Genomic DNA, 20,237 nt, shown 5'->3' with positions numbered 1-20,237 from the left:
TATTCATGCAAAGTTTAAACATAAACACGTCGGTGGTAAAACTCGGAGGCGTGTTCTTACCTCAACTTCTGTTATCTCTGTAGTTTTGTCCTTAAGATGAATTAGCAATTCATGGATCAATTCAGATGGTTGAGTATTGTGCACAAGTTCGTGCTGTCCAAGCAAGCCATCTAGTTTTGGAATACATGTTCGCAGTTGGAGCGTAATGAAGTTTTCATCAAACTTGAGGACATTCAAGCCTGTGAATGCGTCCTCGACCTGTTCTGCAGCATCAAGCCTGAAGGTAGAAAAGGTGAAGAACCCAAAAATGTAAGTTTATAAGGACGTAAATCTGAAAGCACAGTGCCATTACCTTTTACGTACAGATATTTGTTATCAGGAACCTCAGAACATTTGTTATCAGGAAGATATATAAAAGATATTTGTTATCAGGAAGCTCAGAATATTTTCGATAAGTCTCAAGTTGTGGTTTCGTGGTTTTACTGTCCAAGCATTCTCCATGCTTTGTTCTGTGTTGTCTTTCATCAACCTTTTATGCCACTATCACTCTCCTTCACATTGCATGTTTGATACTCTACTTCCAAGCAATCAATTCTTGTTAGTTGCTCTAGAATGTCACTTCTACCTGCCTGAAACCACCTTTGCTTTTTTTTTTTTTTGTGCAACCCTGAAACCACCTTTGCTATCTTTTTTAACTGCTGATTTATTATTTACGATATTGCAATTAACCACGTTTGCTATCTTAGTCCATCTATTTCAAAATACTCTTTGCGCCCAAGACACCACATACCAACAACTTAAAGATGATCAGACGATGAAGCCAAACAACAAAACTAAAATATAATCCAAGTAATAAAGTGGATTCACGTCACTGAATATTTTTTTTGTAAACTTAACACGTCACTATAACAATATGTAAATAAAAATTGTTGGTCGTCGTCCACATGTTGATAAATTTGTTCTATATACTACATATATTTTATTTTTTCTAAATCACTAATACCACATAGTCGTGCGATTGCGAATAGTCGCTTAAATGCCATTAAATCATTCAAAATTTAGTTAATTACAAACTTGTGGTAGTCTTGAATTTTCTGAGAAATTGTCGTATGTCATTGTCTTCTGGAAACAAAGCTGCAAAATTCTTAGTAATTTAGTGATGAAAGCCTTGTAATAGTTTCATTATTATTATATATTTTTTTAAAGCTTTTATTATTTAGTTAATTAGTAACTTGTGGTAGTCTTGAATTTTCTGAGTCATTAAACGATTTTCAGTAGACCTTTCTTGTTCGTTGTTCACTATATATTGCAAATTCCAATATGAATCCGGATCGTGATAGGAACTCGTACTATCTGAGTCTATCAATAAAGTGTGGTTTTGACGTTGTGTGCCCCTTTGGCGTTGGGATTTTGGAGTAATCCTGGACTTCACCAACAAAAAGGATCTTTGGGCCGTTACATAGTAGGCTTCTACTGTAAACATCCTTTAATAAACAAACGTCTAAACGTGTAAATGTTGGATAACTTGGATGTTATCTTTCCAACCGTCCAGACAGGTAAAAGTTTTTCTCCGTGATACTTTTTTTCTTTCTTACAGATGTATTATTGACATGTATAGCATAAAAATAATTCTAAGTTATTCATGTACGAGAGAAATACAATGGTTCAGTCAAAAAAAAAGAAAATAAGAAAAGGACGTACGCCTAACAGTTGTCTGATGTACTCGTAAGAAAATGCAAAGAACATTAATCAATGTTCTGAAAGAACTAGTTACTGTTCTTGCATATGAACCCTTGACAAAATCATGAGATACGTCTCTCTTTCTCCATCTCTCGTTGTCTATTCGTACTTCTCTCCCATAGCCACATCCCACCTGTATGTCTCATCCTTAACTAGTTAAAATTAGATTCATTTAACAACTATTTATATATAAGCCGTTCTCCGGGTGAACCGGTCTGTTTATGGTGAGCGGTTGTAGCTTCTGATCACGCAGCCCTGAGCATAACGAAATGAAACATTGGCTTAGGAATTCCATTTAAAAAAAAGTTACATTAAAAAAGGCCCCTGAATTTGTAAAAGAAATTTTTGTTTGTTGAAACCTTACTAAAATTTTTAATGGCCTCCAACATCTTAGAGACGCCCCCTTCTTCTGATCATGTGGCTATGTACTTCCACGAAAAACCAAAATAAAACCATCGTAATTAAGAAATATGTCTTTTCATTATTTTCTTAAACTATCTTTTTCATTTTTCACATCATGTAAAGTTGTAAACATGTCGATCTATATAATATGTGACTACAGTGGTGTATAAAATAATTAGATTTGAACCCATATATATTGTTAACTGATTTTGTTCATGGAAATAGTTAGCTTTTATAAAATGCATGGTTGAAGAAATATTTGAAATTTTGGAATGGTATGGCTTAAAAATGATGAATAATTCGAGACTTGGCCCCAAAAAGTATTCAAAATTGAATATCTCCAATCCATCTAAATATTTACCCGTATTTACAATCAAATCTACTACAACACATCTCTGTTTTTTCTAAAATATAAATTTTAATTTTCTTCTATGTTTAAGAGAAAAATAACATTTTTTCGCTTTATATATAATTTTGAAAATACTATTTTAATATATATATATATATATATATATATATATTGTTTATTATAGAGTAACTTTATTTCAGAAAATAACAATATATATTAGAAATAAACTAATAATATACAACTAAAAACTGGGTAACCAACTCTAACTTACAACTCGGTGGTTGGTACCAACATATTATATATATATACTAGATCTTGATCCACGCAACCGCGCAGTTTTTTTTATAAATGTATAACTAAATATTTTCAATATATAAATTATATTTTAGTATTTTATACTGTTTAGCTCTATAATCTTATTGTTATAATTTTATTATTTGACACTATTAATATATAATGAATTGTTATACGATATTTGTTTTAATTTTTTTATCGATATTGATGTTTTTTGATGTTATGGTATTAAGTTCTCTATTTTTTTACTAGATAAGATTTCAAAATATTAACTATTAAATTTTTTGAGAATATTTGTTTCCTGTTGTATTTCAAAAAGTTATACTTTAAAACCTATCATTTTATCTTTTGTAAAATTTGGAATATATAATTATGTGATTGGAATATTTATTTTTAAAATTGTATATTTAGTCAACAGATTTGGAAAATTACATAACTATTTTTAAGTTTGAAGATTATATGACTTTTACATATTTTGTTACTAAATTAATGCATTAATTTATAATAACAATATTTAAAATTTTGCTAATTTTTGTATTTTTCAAAAAAAAAATATTGTTATAATTGTAAATAAACAACAAAGTTGTTAATTATTTGTTATTCATATTTTTAATGAATATTAACATTTCAGAATTTTCTAATAGAATATCTTAAATAACACATAAATTAAAGGTTAGTTATTAAATTTATATTGTGTAAATAATTTTTTTTTTTGTAACATATTTCTGGGAGATTCAAAATAAATAAAATAATGATATATAATTATTAGAAAATATATTTATGTGAGTTACAAAAATATATGTTGATAATTTTTTTCTTTAGAAAAATATTACATGATTTACAAATTAGCTCATTTTAACAGTGGATGATATTTATTTATTTAAATGAAAGAAAATTTTAAAAAATAAATTAGATTACTTTACTAATATATATATATATTAGTAAATATATATATTTTTTTTTAATATTTATTCCATATAGCATATCTAATTTAATACAATGTAGACTATAATAAAGTTTGTAAAATATAGCATATAATTTTATTTTAATTAACATTAATTTATAATACCATTATAATGATAATCTCGAAATTAGTTAATGTATTACTTAAAAAATAAATATTTAAACTTTTTGGTAAGATCTTGTTAGATTCTTTCAACAGATTTGGTAGGCTTAGGTGTCGTTAATTTTAAGATAGATGGGTTTACACTCAGTGGCGAACCTATGTAGTTTAGAGAGGAGGCAGCTGCCCCCACAAAAATGTAAAAATAAATAAATTTGCAAATGATTAAACATTGTTTCCGTAGCATAGTTGGTTCAAATCTTTTTCTTGCCCCCTCTAGACCTAGGTTCAAATTCCCTCCTGAGCCCCCTTTATTTCTTTTTTATTTTTTTTGTCCCCACAAAATGTTTTTTTTAGATTTGCTGTTGTTCACACTTAAAACCAATTGGTGATAAATGGAGTGATCCATCTATCTTATTGTAATATTACTAAGGATCCCTTTCAATATCCGATGTGAGATATTTTTTCCTAATACGACCCTTCGAGATGATGGCTCTTTGAATGTTAATCTGGAATGTTCGGGTAAAGATCGATGGGCCAACTTTTGGGTCAAATCGATGTGTATCGGGTTGGATTGTGTGGATCGGATTCTGATACCATGTTAAGCTAGATGCACTTCTCACTTAAAATCAATTGGTGATAAGTGGAGTGATCCATCTATTTTATATATTGCTAAGGATCTCTTTCAATATCCGATGTGAGACATTTGTCTCTAATAATTAAAGTTATAAATATATAGGGTGTGATAATAAATTATAATAAGTGGAGTGATCCATCTATTTTATATATTGCTAAGGATCTCTTTCAATATCCAATGTGGGACATTTGTCTCTAATAATTAAAGTTATAAATATATAGGGTGTGATAATAAATTATAATAATAACTTAAAATAAATATAACATGATTTTCTAGGAATATATCCAACTTAAAATATCACACCTGAATTGAGATTGTAACTTCTATTTTAATATATAAGATATATCGATTAACTCAAAACTTGCAACAAAAAAAACTCAAAACTGTAAAACAATTATATTGTAGCAAAAAATAAAAGGTTATATGCTATGGCGTTAGAAGTTCAATTCAAGTACAGTATATGGAGCTTCCCAATCTTACGAGTAAATTAAATAACATTAATAAGGCCAGATATAGTATACAGTGGCGAAGCGTACGTTGAGTTTGAGAGGGGCATTTGTCCACCATAAAGTTTTTTAAATTAATGTAATTTTATCAAAGTTTATAGTAATGTCCCTGTTAAAGTTAAAATTTATAATTATATTTACTAGAGTTTTATCTACGCCCCTGATATTATATATTAAAATACTCTTTAAATGGTAAAAATTATGCAGGAAATAGTCGAGTATTTTCACTCAAACAAAAAAAAAGGTCGAGTATGGGTCCAACAAAACCATTATATTTACGACTTTACCATATATGGTTAAGAATAGAAAACAAAAAGGTTTAAAAAAAAAAAAGGTTAAATATGGTCTATGTATAAACGTATATATATCTATTATCTTGCTTAGTTTTAGTTCGGATTTCAGTTTCACAGTGAGGATCAAAGAATGATTTTGATATTGAGTTGACGTCAATTTGGGGATAGACAACGTCTTTTGTCAATCTTACCTAATCTTCTTAAATCATAATTTTCTTTAGTCTTTGTCGGACTCCATTTTAGTCGATCTCGATTCAGAGAATTCCATTTGGAGTTGATATCTTCCATCTTTCCACAAGCATGATTGATATTAGTTTTATTTTACTATATATCTATAAAGTTCTTTTCATATGTAATTCTTAGTTCTTTTTTTTCTTTCAAAAAGCTACTAGGAGCCGCGACTTTATCTTATAAAGACGATCATTCAAAACAACTCTAATACTTTTTTTTGTTTCTAATACTTTTAGCTGGATAATTAGTTTATTCATTAAGAGAATATTTTTTTTTTAATGTGTAAAGATAACCTTTTTTTTTTTAATTTTTTTTTAACCTAGTTAAATCCAGGAGAATTATAAACTCACAGATATACTTATTCTTTAGAGTATTCAAATGAATCTTAAAGCATATACATATATCTATGTTAGGTGAATAAAACGATGTGATTTAGTTTCGCATAATAGGAAGATAAATGTGTTTGCATTCCAGGTTCGTCCACTACCACTTCGCGACAATCGTGTGTAAAGATAATTTCGTTAACCAAATTTACACCCAAAAAACTTTGTTAACCCAATATATTGCTGGCAGTTTTGTCTATTTCTTCTAATGTGATTGCAGATGCAGCGTGCTGTCACGCAGCCGATGACGGCTCAACGACTAATGCGATATTCAAATGAGATGTAAAATAGTTATTTTATTTATTTTCTGAAAAATGTAAAATAGTTATTCAAAGTGATGGTGGTAACTCTCTTTAGCAATGTTGTGTTTATACCCTAATGTATGTAACATACTACTCAGAATTTGGAACTTTCACATATATAATTTAGAAATGTAATCACCGATTAAGATAATATTCTTTCTGACGACTGAGACTCGTAAATTAAAGAAAGAGATCAATGTGGAAGGAAAAGGAATGTGAACACACAAACAGACAGATCACGTGGACAGCTCTTATGACTTCACTTTCAGACACAAGTCACCACCAAAAATACAGTCACCTATTGGTCCTATTCGATCATTTTGCAAGAAAATTAAAAGCAAAATTACCTTTTCCAACCAGTATTCATTAAAAACGGAAAGAGGACAAAAAGCTATATGAAGATAGATAGTTAGATACGATTCATTCGATATCATACAAATCTTCTTCGACTATAGTCATAGATATATCGTTTAGTTCATAGTTATTGACTGTTGACTCCCAAATTTGGTAAAACTTTGAAATTTCAACAGAAAATAAGTTCATAAAAATTACAGCAGTTTTTATTCAGAAATTATTATAAAATACCTTAAATGTCACAAGCATAAGTTTTATTCTATGTATAAAGTAGCAATGCGGGTACATAAAATATAGACCTTAGATATCTAATGCTCCGTCGACCTCAACGAATCTATCTAATTTTTTTTCATTAAAGCACATGACTCTTTTTAAAGGGTTTTCATGAGCTTTGGGAAATAAATACCTTATTGATAACAACCAAAACTCTCTTTTTATATATCTGGTCAGCCATATTATCATCCATTTCAACTCTTATCTTTAATAAAATAAACAAACAAACGCTTAAACCGTAACTAAGATAAAAAAATGGTTCGATTAAATTAGTCATACAATATTATATTATATGAATAATTTTATGACTAATTAGTCGTAATTAAGATGAAAATTGTATATTATATGAATATCTTTATAAATTAATCATATAATATACAAATATTAAAGGTAGCCATTTTTATTTTAGCATTTAATTAAAAACTAGATCATGACCCGTGCGTCTACGCGGGTTTATCTTTTGATTCACATATTTTATATACATTTGTATATTATTTAAGATTTATAATATAAAAAGTTAGAATGATCCGGAACCAAAAAAATCGACCCGGACAAAAAAAAAACAAATACCTACTTAGATCCAAATGTTGAGAACTCGAAAAACCCATACCTGAAATGAACACATTTATACCGATCCAGTGAGCTAAATTTCAAACATAATATCTTTTGTTATATTTTTAATTCATTTTTTTGGATTGGTGAGAGTTACTATTTATTCGGAAGATTTTTGGCTAATTTAATGGTATATATTCGTAGGTTTCTTTTTTTCTGAACAGGAAAAAAAAGATTTGGGTCTTGATTAAATTTTTCTTATATAACAAATTGCTACTATAAATATTTTTTATAAAAACTAATTTGTAACAGTAATATCATTTTTGTTATAAATTAGTATATCATGGTTTATAGGTTAAAAGTATAGAGTTAGTCGTCTTCATAGTATTGCTAATATTGATAGATGCAAGTTAATGAATACAAATAATATATTGTATTATTAGTAATTTGTCGTATAATATTATATGTTAGTAGATGTATTATTAATAATCTATCTTATAGTATAATATGCTAGTGGATGTATCTAAATTATAGTAAAATATATGTAATATAAGGAAACATGCGTAGTGGATATAATAATAAGGTAAGAAGTGAAAAACTATGGTAATGTTTGATATTAATCATATATATAATGAGGGACTTTTCTCTCTTTAGAGAGTGTCCACGTCGGATGTTTTTTAATGCCTGTGGGTCCCGCGTAATTTCCGCATTTGGTCCAAAAGATTTCGCGTTTGGTTTGGTCTGATTTGGGTTTTCTATGTTCGGTTTGATTATTAAACTATTAGGGCTTTATTAGTTGTTTTTTTCTTCCCTACTTCATCTTCGCCTTTTCCTCAGAACCACTGTCCGTTAATCTTTTTTGTCTCTCTCTCTCTCTCTCTGGTTAATTTCGGCAATCACCATGTCAAACCAACCTAAATCTTTCAACTGGTAACAAAGTTTCGAAGTTTCTTATCAAGATTAGGGCTTATAGTTGATCTCTCCACTGATAAGCTGGTTTTGACTCATGGGGTTTTGTTACAGGAAGTCGAAGAAGGATATCAGTACTTCTATCCTTGAGAGGAAGAAGTCTCCTTATCCGCTTATTGTCGTTTCTCTCCATCACTCCACCATGGAAAACGTTCCAGATTTTCCGGGCGATGCAAATCTCATCCAGGTTTGTTTTTTCTCTGAATCACTGGAATCTGAGATTGAATGTTGGTTTCAATTATTACCAAATTAGAGTTTTTTCTTGATCGATGAATTGTTACGTGATTGCACGCTTCTCTCTTGATTTGTTGCTGAATTGTTATTATCTTTGTAAATGTATTGAGTTAGGGTCTACTTATCATGTCATTTAAAATGATCTTCTTCTCGCTTTGCAGGGTTAGAAAAGGAAGGACACTGTCACTCGAACCTCTAGCTTCGAGTCCACTAGCTCCATGTAACTCCCTTTCTAATCAATATGCTTGTATTGTGTTCTTTCGTTATGTTCAAACTGCATAAGTTGTGACTAACAGTGTGCTATTTTCGGTGCCAGTCAATGGAGAACAATGAAGAAAAAAAAACAAAGAAGAAATGAAACAAAGATCAAGAAGAGATCCATCTGAAATATCAACTGAACCGATAGACGATAAGGTAATATTGTTGCAACGTTCTCTCAGTATGAGCCTGTGAGCTGGAGAGATTATTTCTCTTTGTTTTACTCGCTTTAGAGCTTTTTCTGGAGACTAATTCTCATGTATCTGATTATGTTTCAGCCGGCTACTGCCAAATATCCAGTGTGTGCTGATGGATTAAGAAAAGTTTTGAAATACATCAAAGAGAACAATAAGTACCGAGAGATCATGGTCACTGAGAATGGTAAACCATTGGCTATTTTCTCTCTGTTTTGAACTTGGAATCTGTTACCTTAGATTGATCTGAGTGGTGAAACTCATTGCATTTGCAGGGTACAAGGAGACACTTGGAGAGAAAGATGTACTGCCGGATGCGCTCAGCGACAGTAACAGGAAGTATTACCATGAGACATCTCATGGCATTACATGGAGCAGTCTGGTGAGTTTTTCTTCCATAGTTTCCATCAAGACTCTGTTCGCATGGTCAATTTTAATTATATTCATCAATAACATCAATGTAGCTATGGTAGCAGGGAGGTAATGACTATCCGGGGGATGACATGTTCGACGCTCAGAGTGTTACGAGAAGCTCTCTAATGTCGTCCAGAATGGTGTTCCATTGAACAACAACCGATGCGATTCTGGACACTGACTGCACCACCGCTAGAAGGTCCAACTGTGGCAGACGTAAGCTCTGTGGAGGATTGTACTTGAACAATTGATGATGATGGGTCTGCTACACATTATGAAGACCCACCAGCATTTTTAATGTTTAAAATTTGAGTGGATAACTGTGTCGTCCATTTCGTATTTCCAAACCCTATGTTATTTGTGTTTAGTCGTTCTTTTGGTTGAGGGTTAAGAATAAAACATTAGTTTTAACCATATGTTTAATCTAAATCAATTTCATGATTTTCTATATCTTGACATTGTCATCCATGTAATTGATATGGTCTTTAATATACTATGGCTTTTGTTCCTCTGCTGATTTGAGCTTAAGTTGGTGAATAACAGACTTCAAGAGATAACATGTTTACAATTCTCAAATGGTATAAACTATCACTCACAGTGGCCAACAAAGGCAAATCAAATCCAGACGTTTTTTGGGAACAAATAATATGGGGTCAGTTGCGAGGCAGGAAGCATTTGCGAAACCGTAAAGAGTAGTTAGTATTGTATTTAAATCAAAACTTTGGTAAGTGGTACGAAGACCAATCAAACACACACAAAATATATACAGACTCTTATGAATTGAGCTTAAAAGCCCAAAATCTTTACGACCCAAAAGTTAGTATTTCGTGGGAAAATATTTTAGTACATTTTAAACCTGTTAAGACCTGAAAATCACTACAACTCCCGAATGAGATTTGTATTCCACTTCTTAAAAACTTTTTCCAAAATGTGTGTTATCAAAAACAAGTTACTGAAGAATAAAAGTTACCACGATAAAAAAAACAAATAACAACCAAATTTGGGATATTGATCATTATTTGAAAACTCAACATCAAATACACCCCATTAAGGCACTCACTATAGTACGCTGCTACAACAACAAAAACATACATACTTGAAACATATTCAATAACCACAATTGATCACTCTACCTCAACCCTATTAAAATACTAATCTTAGCAGATCAAGGACCAGGACAAAGTTATATAAAGCAACACCTACGTCCTCGACCCCGCAACACAATGAAGCATAACCCAACTACAATCCAAAATTGAGATTTACGATGCCTAGACGTTTGACCTCTTTACATGCATTTACGAACATTTAGATATTATATACCTTCACCTGACCATTTTATTGAGTTCAACATCATTTATAAACAAAGTGATTATACACTTTCAATTAGTCTGCCAAATTGAAAATCAGGAAAGTCCTAAATAAAAAACACATAAAGTTGGAACATAAACGACCTTACAATTAAACTATAAATTACAAAAAAGGAGACTCTTACATCATCATCTAATCAATTATAAGAAAGACCAATAATTCATACACCATGTACTAAAAACTAAAACAACCTAACTTATCTTCCCATTAAGGAATCCATCGCAGCAACATATACACACGGCGTAATTGTTTCAAAAGTCAGCATTTCATGCAAGCTTTTTAACTTGACGTCTAAGGAACTGTTTCTTTCTAAAGATCTCAGGCTCTCTCACCAATGGTTAGAGAATTACATGAATCATTTTCAACGACCCCGCGCTTGCGCGGGGCTCCGCCCCTAGTTATTTATAAAAAGGCTTGTCTAATAATAAGTAGATTAATATAGCATTAATTACATAAGGTCCAACTTCAAAATCCACCTAAAAGAAGTTGTAATGTTTCTGTTTTAATAAGATAGATACTAATTATAAAGAGTATTTATATTTTGAAATTTTTATTATATATTTTTTAATTAGTTAACTTCTTGCAATGAATTTTTAAAACAAGTGAAATAAGAAAAATTGTAAAACAATTTATATTTTATATATTAAAACTGAGAAGGTAAAAGCACTTTTGCTACCGTCCAAATAACGATTTAGATGGCTCTCACGGATGGCAGTTAATGAGTGGATTCAAGCTGGCAAAATAAATTATATACTCAGTAATCCTTTAGTTGCACGCTATAATCTTTCGGCGCGAGTCAAGCTACGATTTATGCAGTACTTCAACATGTAAGATAAGCACCCATATGACCTTTAGGAGTATGACAAAATGGAACATTTACCGACATTTTTTTATTAATATTTTAATATGGCTTTTCATTTACTACTATATTCGTTATAAAACGAAGGTTATAAAATGGTTGACATATAGCCCATTTTTAAACTCCTCAGTCCAATTGTAAAATGTTGTTGATTCACCAAGATCATGGAGAATAGTCCACTGTCAATCCGCGAAGTTGTTGCGATTGTTAACGTGATTAATTTTCATTATAATACTAGAAACGTTTTCAATAATTAGAGGTTAATCTACGTTTCTATCTATTATGTGGAAAAATCCATTGTTAACGATAAAGATTTTTTTTTTTTTTTTTGATCAACGTTAACGATAAAGATAAGACGTGTAGAATATGATAAAAACACATGTCAAAGAAAACGGACGACTTAATTTACAAAGAAAAAAGAAAACGGACGACTTAATATTTTCTTGACGAATAAAGAGCCCACCACATAAGTTGTTTTTGGGGTCAACGGCCGGCGCCCACCACATAACTAAAGTTAAGTGATGCAGTAAATCTCGGTGATACTTGTAATAAATAAACTAAAGAAAACACATAGTATTAAATTAAGTAAAGACACTAATTTCATGGTTTATGCGCAAAAATATACTCCCACGTGCGTCGGCACGTGCTCCGTTAACCTAGATTCACTTTGTCGACAGCTTTCTCGTAATCCTCATCTCTCTGTTCAGCTATTCTGATAAAACACACATACATGCTCTCTCCCGTACAGTTGTTTTATGGAAGTTATATTCGAAAGACATAAAAAGGAGTATTATATTCGGTGAAAAAGAAGCATTATATTCCTAAATAATATTTGTGTGGGAAATGCGAATAATAGTCTTTAATTTTGTTTTCCAATTCACAAGCCACTACTATATTCCATAGACAAGATTTTCAAATGAAACCGATAGTTAAAATGATTTTTCTTTTGGAATTGTTTGGAAGAAAATTCTAGAAGAATACAATCACTTTGTTACTTGTTCTCGTTTGTTTAACTCTGTTTCTCTCGTGTGTAAGTTCGGGACTCCATAACACATTCGATCAAGATTGACTCAAGAACGATAGGCAAAAAAATAAAATAAAAATACATACAAGACTTTTAGAGTTCTCGTTCAATCTCCAAGTATATCTCTTTCAGGATCAGAACCTGATAATTTACTATATGAGTGTTTTCAGAAGTTTTGCTTGGTCTACAATACTGGTGATCGCTCTCTCTGTTTTAGCCTTTTAGGTTAAGAGAAGAAAGACGGTGATCGTTTGTGTTTGTTACACGGGTGGTAATCTCCTGCAATGCATCCAGTTTATAAATTCGTAAATCATGCGTCTGCTTTCATTAAATCGCCGATAGATATATTCTAACCTTGCTTCTATCTTGGGTTCGACTTGGGATGGAACTCAAATTGACTTCTTTAGCTAGCAGGGACTAAATCGCGCATCACACTTATCACAAGAACATTGTTTAGAGAACATTGATTGTGAAAAATTGAAAATATACCTTATATATAAATTAATCAACCGTGATGAGATGACAGATGCAATAATTTCCTCTGATGATGAGGTTATTAAAGATATAACATTGAATTTTTTTTTGAAATACATAAAAAAATTGGATTATCTTCTTTTTTGGTAAAGAAAATGAACAAGGAGATGCGAACGTGACGAACATACTATAGAAAAGTGTATTTATGTGGATGACGTACACGTACGTACATAGTTTTGATAACTTTTCATTACAAAGCAAGTTAACTTCCTTTGACCAGATGATTTTATTACAGGTAAAGTACTGAAACTTGTAGAACATTTTACACTGAACACTAGAAAACAAAACTAGAAACGGTTTTAGTTTCTTGATTTAAATACACGTTAACCACTAGTGTGGAAAACAAAAAAAAAAAGAGGAAGAACTCATCTAAAATATTTGAAGTCTCTCTAACGTAACGCAGAAAGAGAAAGAGAGCTTCAAAGAAATATTTAAAAAAGTAACTTCATTAATTAATACAATTTAGACAAAACAAAGTACAAAGAACAAAGAGTGAGAGAGAAAAAAGAGAAACGTTAAACAGAGTAATAGAGAGAGTTTGAGTTCGACCTTTAACTTTGAGACTCCATACGCTTCACTCTGATTCGCAGAGAGTTTCGAAGAAACAACAGAATCACAACGACAAATTTATTTAAAATCTTTTCCTTTTTTAATTTCGTTAAATCCAATCCGTAAGTACCTTCCTGTTTATTACATAACCTCTTCTCTTTGTTCTTTTTTAAAGATTCTCCCTTTTATTTTTTTCCTTTTCTTCTTCCTCTTTCTCCGTTGAGCAGTTCATATTCAGATCGGGATCATCGATTCCTCCGGTTTAATTTTTTCTGGGTTTTCAATCTTTGAGTGAAATTGTGTTTCAAAATTTGGAATCCAGAGATCTAAATTTTTAATTGTTTTTTTTTGGCGGTTGGATCGGTGATTCTGTTATTTCAATTGAATTCGTCTCTCTGTTTCATTGTCGTGATAAAGGATTTGTATTTGAATCTGCTAATCTAGCATCAGACAACTCTAAGATGGTTGGAGATCGGACCCATCTGTTATCAAGAGTCTTCTCAACTTCTCGTCCCTCAGAATCCAAGTGGGATCACATGTATCCACCACCACAAGAAGATTCCTCTGCATCTAACCTCAAAAACGGCAAAAGAGCTTTAGATAACGATGAGCTCGAAGACGATGATCTCAGACAAAGCAAATCTCTCAAACTGACGGGAGTTTCAACCGACGGCGACTCACTCATCAACGACATCATCGGCAGAGACATTTCAATCAGCTGTCTGATCCGCTGCTCCCGGTCTGACTACCCTTCGATCGCTTCCTTGAACCGGAGTTTCCGGTCTCTGGTTAAGTCCGGAACCATTTACAGACTCAGGAGACAGAACCGGATCGTCGAACACTGGGTCTACTTCTCCTGCCAGCTCCTGGAATGGGTTGCTTTCGACCCTGTCGAGAGAAGATGGATGAATCTTCCAACGATGCATTCGGGTGATACCTTCATGTGCACGGATAAAGAATCGCTCGCCGTGGGGACCGACTTGCTTGTGCTAGGCAAAGATGATGGCTCCTCTCATGTTGTGTATAGATACAGCCTCTTGACTAACTCTTGGTCTCCTAGTGAGAAGATGAACTCGCCGAGGTGTTTGTTTGGCTCAGCGAGCTCAGGAGAGATTGCTATCTTCGCCGGTGGTTGTGACTCTTTTGGCAAGATCAGTGACGTTGCGGAGATGTATAACTCTGAGCTTCAGACGTGGACTACGCTTCCTAAGATGAACAAACCGAGGAAGATGTGTTCTGGTGTGTTCATGGATGGGAAGTTCTATGTGATTGGAGGGGTCGGCGGCGGCGAGGAGTACGATTTAGCGACCAAGAAATGGACCGAGATACCGGAGATGTCGCCGCCAAGGAGCAGGGAGATGCCGGCATCAGCAGAAGCACCACCTCTTGTTGCGGTTGTGAACAATGAGCTGTATGCGGCGGATCATGCTGGTATGGTGGTGAGGAAGTATGATAAAGGGAGTAAGAAGTGGTTTACTTTAGGGAGGTTGCCTGAGAGAGCTGGTTCGGTTAATGGTTGGGGGTTAGCGTTTAGAGCTTGTGGTGAGAGGTTGATTGTGATTGGTGGACCTAAGAGCTCAGGTGGAGGGTTCATTGAGCTGAACTGTTGGATACCTTCTAGTGATGGAAGCCCTCCTGTGTGGACATTGCTTGATAGGAAACATTCATCTAATTTTGTTTACAATTGTGCAGTGATGGGTTGCTGACAAAATTTTGCAAATTGAAAATCAAGATTCTTGGCTGCTTGGGGAGAGGTCTAAAGATGCATGCAGTCTTTTCTTATTTATTTTGGCTATACAATTTAATTCAGTTTCAGTACAATGGTCTTGGTGGTATTGTTAGGTTCTTTGGGGTGGGAAGGAACAGAAACAAGTTTTACAATAAGTTGGTGGAGAAAGTTCAGTCTTTCAGTTCTGTTAAAAGTTGTTGAATTTGTGTTTCTGAATACAATGTTTTTGTTATGTCTTGGAAATATTTATATATCATTCATTCTTTGCCAAAAAAATTGTATTTATGTTTTGTGTTTCTCTTCACAGAAAAGAGAAGACTAAGAGCTTTTAATCTCAAGGACTCAGTTGCAACTTGCAATCTACCTTTGATATTTTTGCTTGCAAGTACTACACTAAACTAATTATAAACAAAGACATTGGTTCTCTGCTTTTGACAGTTTTTGGACCTTAATGTATTGCAACAATTTTTTTTTGGAAAACACAAAGATGGATTTTACACATGAAAATGGCACGCTGAATCTGATTTTTGACATGTAGTCTAGACTTTTGTTATTTTTCTTTTGGATCACTCAGCCTAATATAATTCATGAGATACTAGATCATAAATATTTAAAAATGACATCCACCTAACATTAGCTAGATAAGCTTTACTAATTACAAATACATGCACTTCTACAAGATGTACTAGTGTCTAGTGATATCAAAAGAATCACCTATCTCTGTGATTGCTACCAAAAGTTTTATACACTCTAGAAGTTTCAGTATTGCAAATTTACAGGGAAAAAAAATCAATCAATAAATCGTATAACAACTCCCCAAGAATCAACATCTATTTTAGCATTAGAGATTTGCAGTTTTACTGTAATGAAACATAAACATCAGCTTATTTGACCAATTTCATTTTTCAAATCATTTGATTTCACTAGTGTTGAAGATAGGAAAAACGAAAGTTAAGTAATGAGAAGTAAATAGCAGACACGACAAAACTTGCAAAAGGAGCAACATAGAAATAGCAAAAATATCATTTCACAAAGATTCATAATACTGAATGTGTCCAAACTAAAAAAACTTAAAAATAATTTCAAGGATGAAAGTAAAATGATTCGGACTCAATACAACTCTTCACGGGAGAGGAAAGAGTAGACTACAGTCCTGAAACTTCAATAGGTGGCTGGCAAAAATGCACTTCCCGGCTGACGGTTAGCCAAAGGTCCATGACACGAAAGGAACTGCCAAAGAGAACCGAGACATTGTCAAACTCAACAACAAAAGACTGTTACAATAACAAAAGAGTCGACGTGTTATAACAAAATTTAAGATACCTTAGCATTAACACCATCAGGGACAACACGCTTCTCTTGCCTCAACTTGGTAAAGTCTGCTCTGTTAAACTTAGTAAAACCCCTGAAAGAAAGAAAAAAAAAGACACAAACTTGATGATGAGTTCAGTTTCGATGTCTATCCGCAAACAGAACTTGATTCTCAAGGATCAATCTCTATTATACCATTTCCTGCTGACGATAATCTTTTGACGACCAGGGAACTTAAACTTAGCCCTCCTCAAAGCCTCTTGAGCATGGTGACCATGAGCATCCTTGCACCTCACAGACAAAAGCACCTGACCAATCGCAACACGAGCACAAGTACCCAACGCTTTTCCAAAAGCACCTCTCATACCAGTCTGAAGCCTATCAGCTCCAGCACACGAAAGCATCTTGTTGATCCTCAAAACATGGAAAGGGTGAACCCTAATCCTCAGATGGAACGCATCTTTCCCAGCAGATTTAACCATGTACTTGTTGCAAGCGATACGCGCAGCTTCGAGTGCTTCGCTTGAGACGTTCTCCTTCTCCCACGAGACGAGGTGGACGCAGAAAGGGAACTCGTCGACACCCTTCCTCTTCATGCCGACATCGTAGATCCTGATTTTGGGGTCAGGAACACCACGGCAGTAGCGAGATTTAGGGTATGGCTTACCCTTGATCTGACGGTAACACCTAGCCGGTCCTACATTAATTTTCAGATTTTATATTAGCTACATTGTTAGAGGAAGCATTAGAGTAAACTATGAATCTACGACAAGACCTAACTAACCAGCTCAGATCAATTAATCTACGACAGGACATAACTGATAAACTTGTGTCTGAAGAAAGCTGTTAACAGTCAGTTGCAGAGACATTTGCTTGATAAACACTTAACGAAACTGAAAGAAGACAAAAGCTGTTAACATGAACAAACGAGTGAGATGGATAAACTTACTTCTTCCCATGGCGTCTCAATCTGACAACAGGGCTGCTGCTGCTCCTCGACGAAGACTTGGAAAATGGCTTTTTTTTTTTTAACTTATATGACCTGATATTTTCTAGGTTAAGTAAATGGTTCTTAATTTGGGTTTTGAAGAAAGCCCATTTATAAAATATCAAAGGGACTTGTTACGGCCCATATAACTTCGTAGGGTCAAAGCTTTTTTATTTTTGAAGAAATGTATTTCTATAGGTAAATTTGACCCTAAAAAGCATTCCTCCACTTTTACATCACTCTATAAATATTTAAAAATGTTGGTGTATAAAATAATTCTTATAATTAATTAGGTGACTATACATAAAAATATGGTAATTATATAACTCTAATATATATTATAAAGCATTTTATAAAATTGTTAGATTGACGATCTCAATTTTAATTTTGAACTGGTTTCCATATTTTTTCTTTTTCGTTCATCTTTTTAGTTTTTACATTATTTCTAAAATTATATTCTATTATATAAAAAAAACATTAAAGCAAAAACTTATTTCTATTCTTTTCATAGTATAAATGAATTGGCCGATGCATGGTCTCTTAGGTAGAATACTCATTCACGTGATCACTGCAATATTGACGCAAGAGGTCAATTTTAACAGTTGTTTGTATTGTCCGTGTGTGTATTTTGGTATTAACGGTATGACTTTACACTACAAGAAAACAGAAATACCGAGAAAAAATGAATTCCTCGGAAATTTCTGACAAAATATCGAGGAAATACCGAGGAAACCAAGAAATGTGGTTTCCTCGAAATTTCCTCACTATTTTTTGAGGAAATTTCGAGGAAGACCAACTTCCTCGGTATTTTTCGAGGGAATACCGAGGAAACCCGGGTCGTCGGAAAAAACCGACGGATATTTCTAATATTTCGACGACATCTTGTAGCCGTTAGAAAGCCGTTGGGAGAGACGTTGGGGGATTTAAACTATTTCGAGGAAATTTCGAGGAAATGTCTGTTTCCCTCGAAATTTCCTCGAAATCTCCTCAGTATGCCGGGAGGATTTCATCTATAAATACAGCCACTCCTCTTCCTCTTCATTCACTCCATTTCTTTTCTTCTTCTCTTCTAGTCTCACGAATTTCCAAAAAAACATGTCTTCTTCAAATTATTTTCGTTCTTGGATGGATCGACCTCATTTGGATCCGGACACGAGATTGCTTACGGAAGAATACAATCAAGGTATAATCGAGTTCATGAGAGTAGCTCGCCAACAACCGGAAGCAGAAACAGGTAAGTTAAGATGTCCTTGCTCTAATTGTAAAAATAGAAAAGTTATTAAAGAGTGGGATGTTTGGACTCATCTATTATTGAGTGGGTTTACACGAAGTTACAAAATTTGGTATCATCATGGGGAAACTGATTATGAATTTGGTAGTACTAGCGAACCTCAGCCGGCGGTTAGATTAGAAGAACCAATTAGAGCGGATGTAGATTATGGTGTAGGTACTGAGCAGATGATAAATGATCATTTTAGAGGGGAAGATTTACCCAATGCAGAAGCTAGGAGATTTTATGAAATGTTGGATGCTGGAAAGCAACCATTGAACGAAGGTTGCAGAGATGGTCATTCAGCTTTATCATCTGCTATGAGACTGATGGGCATTAAAACAGATTATAACTTGGCTGAAGACTGTGTGGATGCGATAGCTAATTTTGTTAAAGGTATTCTACCTGAGGATAATGTAGCTCCAGGTTCATACTACGAGGTTCAAAAACTCGTAGCTGGGGTTGGTTTATCTTATCAGGTAATAGATGTATGTAGCGATAACTGCATGATTTATTGGAGGGCGGATGATCAGCGGACTACATGCAAATTTTGTGGGAAGCCTCGTTATAAAGATACGAGTGGAAGAGTTCCAGTGCCATATAAAAGGATGTGGTATTTGCCTTTGACGGAAAGGTTGCAGAGGTTGTATCTTTCGGAACGCACAGCGCAACGAATGAGATGGCATGCGGAGCACTCAACAGATGGTGAGATTAGACATCCTTCAGATGCAAAAGCATGGAAACATTTCCAATCAAAGTATCCCGACTTTGCGTATGAGAGAAGAAATGTCTACCTTGAATTATGTACTGATGGTTTCAGCCCGTATGGGAAGAGTGGAAGACAATATTCTCTATGGCCAGTCATTGTTACACCATACAACTTACCCCCAAACTTGTGCTTGCGACGAGAGTTTTTGTTTCTCTCCATTCTCGTTCCCGGACCAGAGCATCCTAAGAGATCACTTGATGTGTTTCTTCAGCCACTAATATATGAGTTGCAACAACTATGGGCTCAAGGTGCTGAAACATACGATATTTCGTGTAAAGAAAACTTTCAAATGCGGACAGTACTAATGTGGACAATAAGTGATTTTCCAGCATATGGTATGTTATCTGGATGGACAACGCATGGAAGGCTATCATGTCCATATTGTCAA

The 20,237-nt window shown here is 33.5% G+C and overlaps 3 protein-coding genes across 4 annotated transcripts; 2 read left to right on the top strand and 1 right to left on the bottom strand.

Annotated features, from left to right (window-relative positions):
* The first annotated feature begins 8,181 nt into the window (after positions 1 to 8,181).
* LOC130496222 (probable inactive beta-glucosidase 25) lies at positions 8,182 to 9,921 on the top strand. Of its 2 annotated transcripts, none has more exons than XM_056988114.1 (7): positions 8,182 to 8,309; positions 8,403 to 8,535; positions 8,744 to 8,802; positions 8,899 to 8,996; positions 9,119 to 9,221; positions 9,310 to 9,416; positions 9,499 to 9,921. In XM_056988114.1, the coding sequence occupies exons 4-7, from the start codon at positions 8,937 to 8,939 to the stop codon at positions 9,505 to 9,507; spliced, it is 279 nt and encodes a 92-aa protein (XP_056844094.1). In that variant the 5' UTR covers positions 8,182 to 8,309; positions 8,403 to 8,535; positions 8,744 to 8,802; positions 8,899 to 8,936; the 3' UTR covers positions 9,508 to 9,921. The 2 variants fall into 2 exon arrangements, with proteins under 2 accessions (XP_056844094.1, XP_056844093.1); XM_056988113.1 differs by having other exon boundaries at positions 9,511 to 9,918.
* Positions 9,922 to 13,587: 3,666 nt separating this feature from the next.
* Positions 13,588 to 15,874, top strand: LOC108805585 (F-box/kelch-repeat protein SKIP11). Its single transcript, XM_018577505.2, has one exon. It carries the CDS (start codon positions 14,244 to 14,246, stop codon positions 15,486 to 15,488), a length of 1,245 nt encoding a protein of 414 aa, XP_018433007.1. The 5' UTR covers positions 13,588 to 14,243; the 3' UTR covers positions 15,489 to 15,874.
* Positions 15,875 to 16,499: 625 nt separating this feature from the next.
* LOC108806604 (60S ribosomal protein L10-1) lies at positions 16,500 to 17,894 on the bottom strand. Its single transcript, XM_018578757.2, has 4 exons — positions 17,772 to 17,894; positions 17,018 to 17,519; positions 16,835 to 16,916; positions 16,500 to 16,741 (listed from the first exon to the last, which is right to left on the bottom strand). The coding sequence occupies exons 1-4, from the start codon at positions 17,779 to 17,781 to the stop codon at positions 16,673 to 16,675; spliced, it is 663 nt and encodes a 220-aa protein (XP_018434259.1). The 5' UTR covers positions 17,782 to 17,894; the 3' UTR covers positions 16,500 to 16,672.
* Positions 17,895 to 20,237: the final 2,343 nt, after the last annotated feature.

Source organism: Raphanus sativus, chromosome 6, assembly GCF_000801105.2.
Source record: "Raphanus sativus cultivar WK10039 chromosome 6, ASM80110v3, whole genome shotgun sequence".
In the NCBI taxonomy this organism is placed as follows: Eukaryota; Viridiplantae; Streptophyta; class Magnoliopsida; order Brassicales; family Brassicaceae; genus Raphanus; species Raphanus sativus.
Note: the sequence above shows the minus strand (reverse complement) of the source record. Positions and strands in the feature narration are given on the sequence as shown.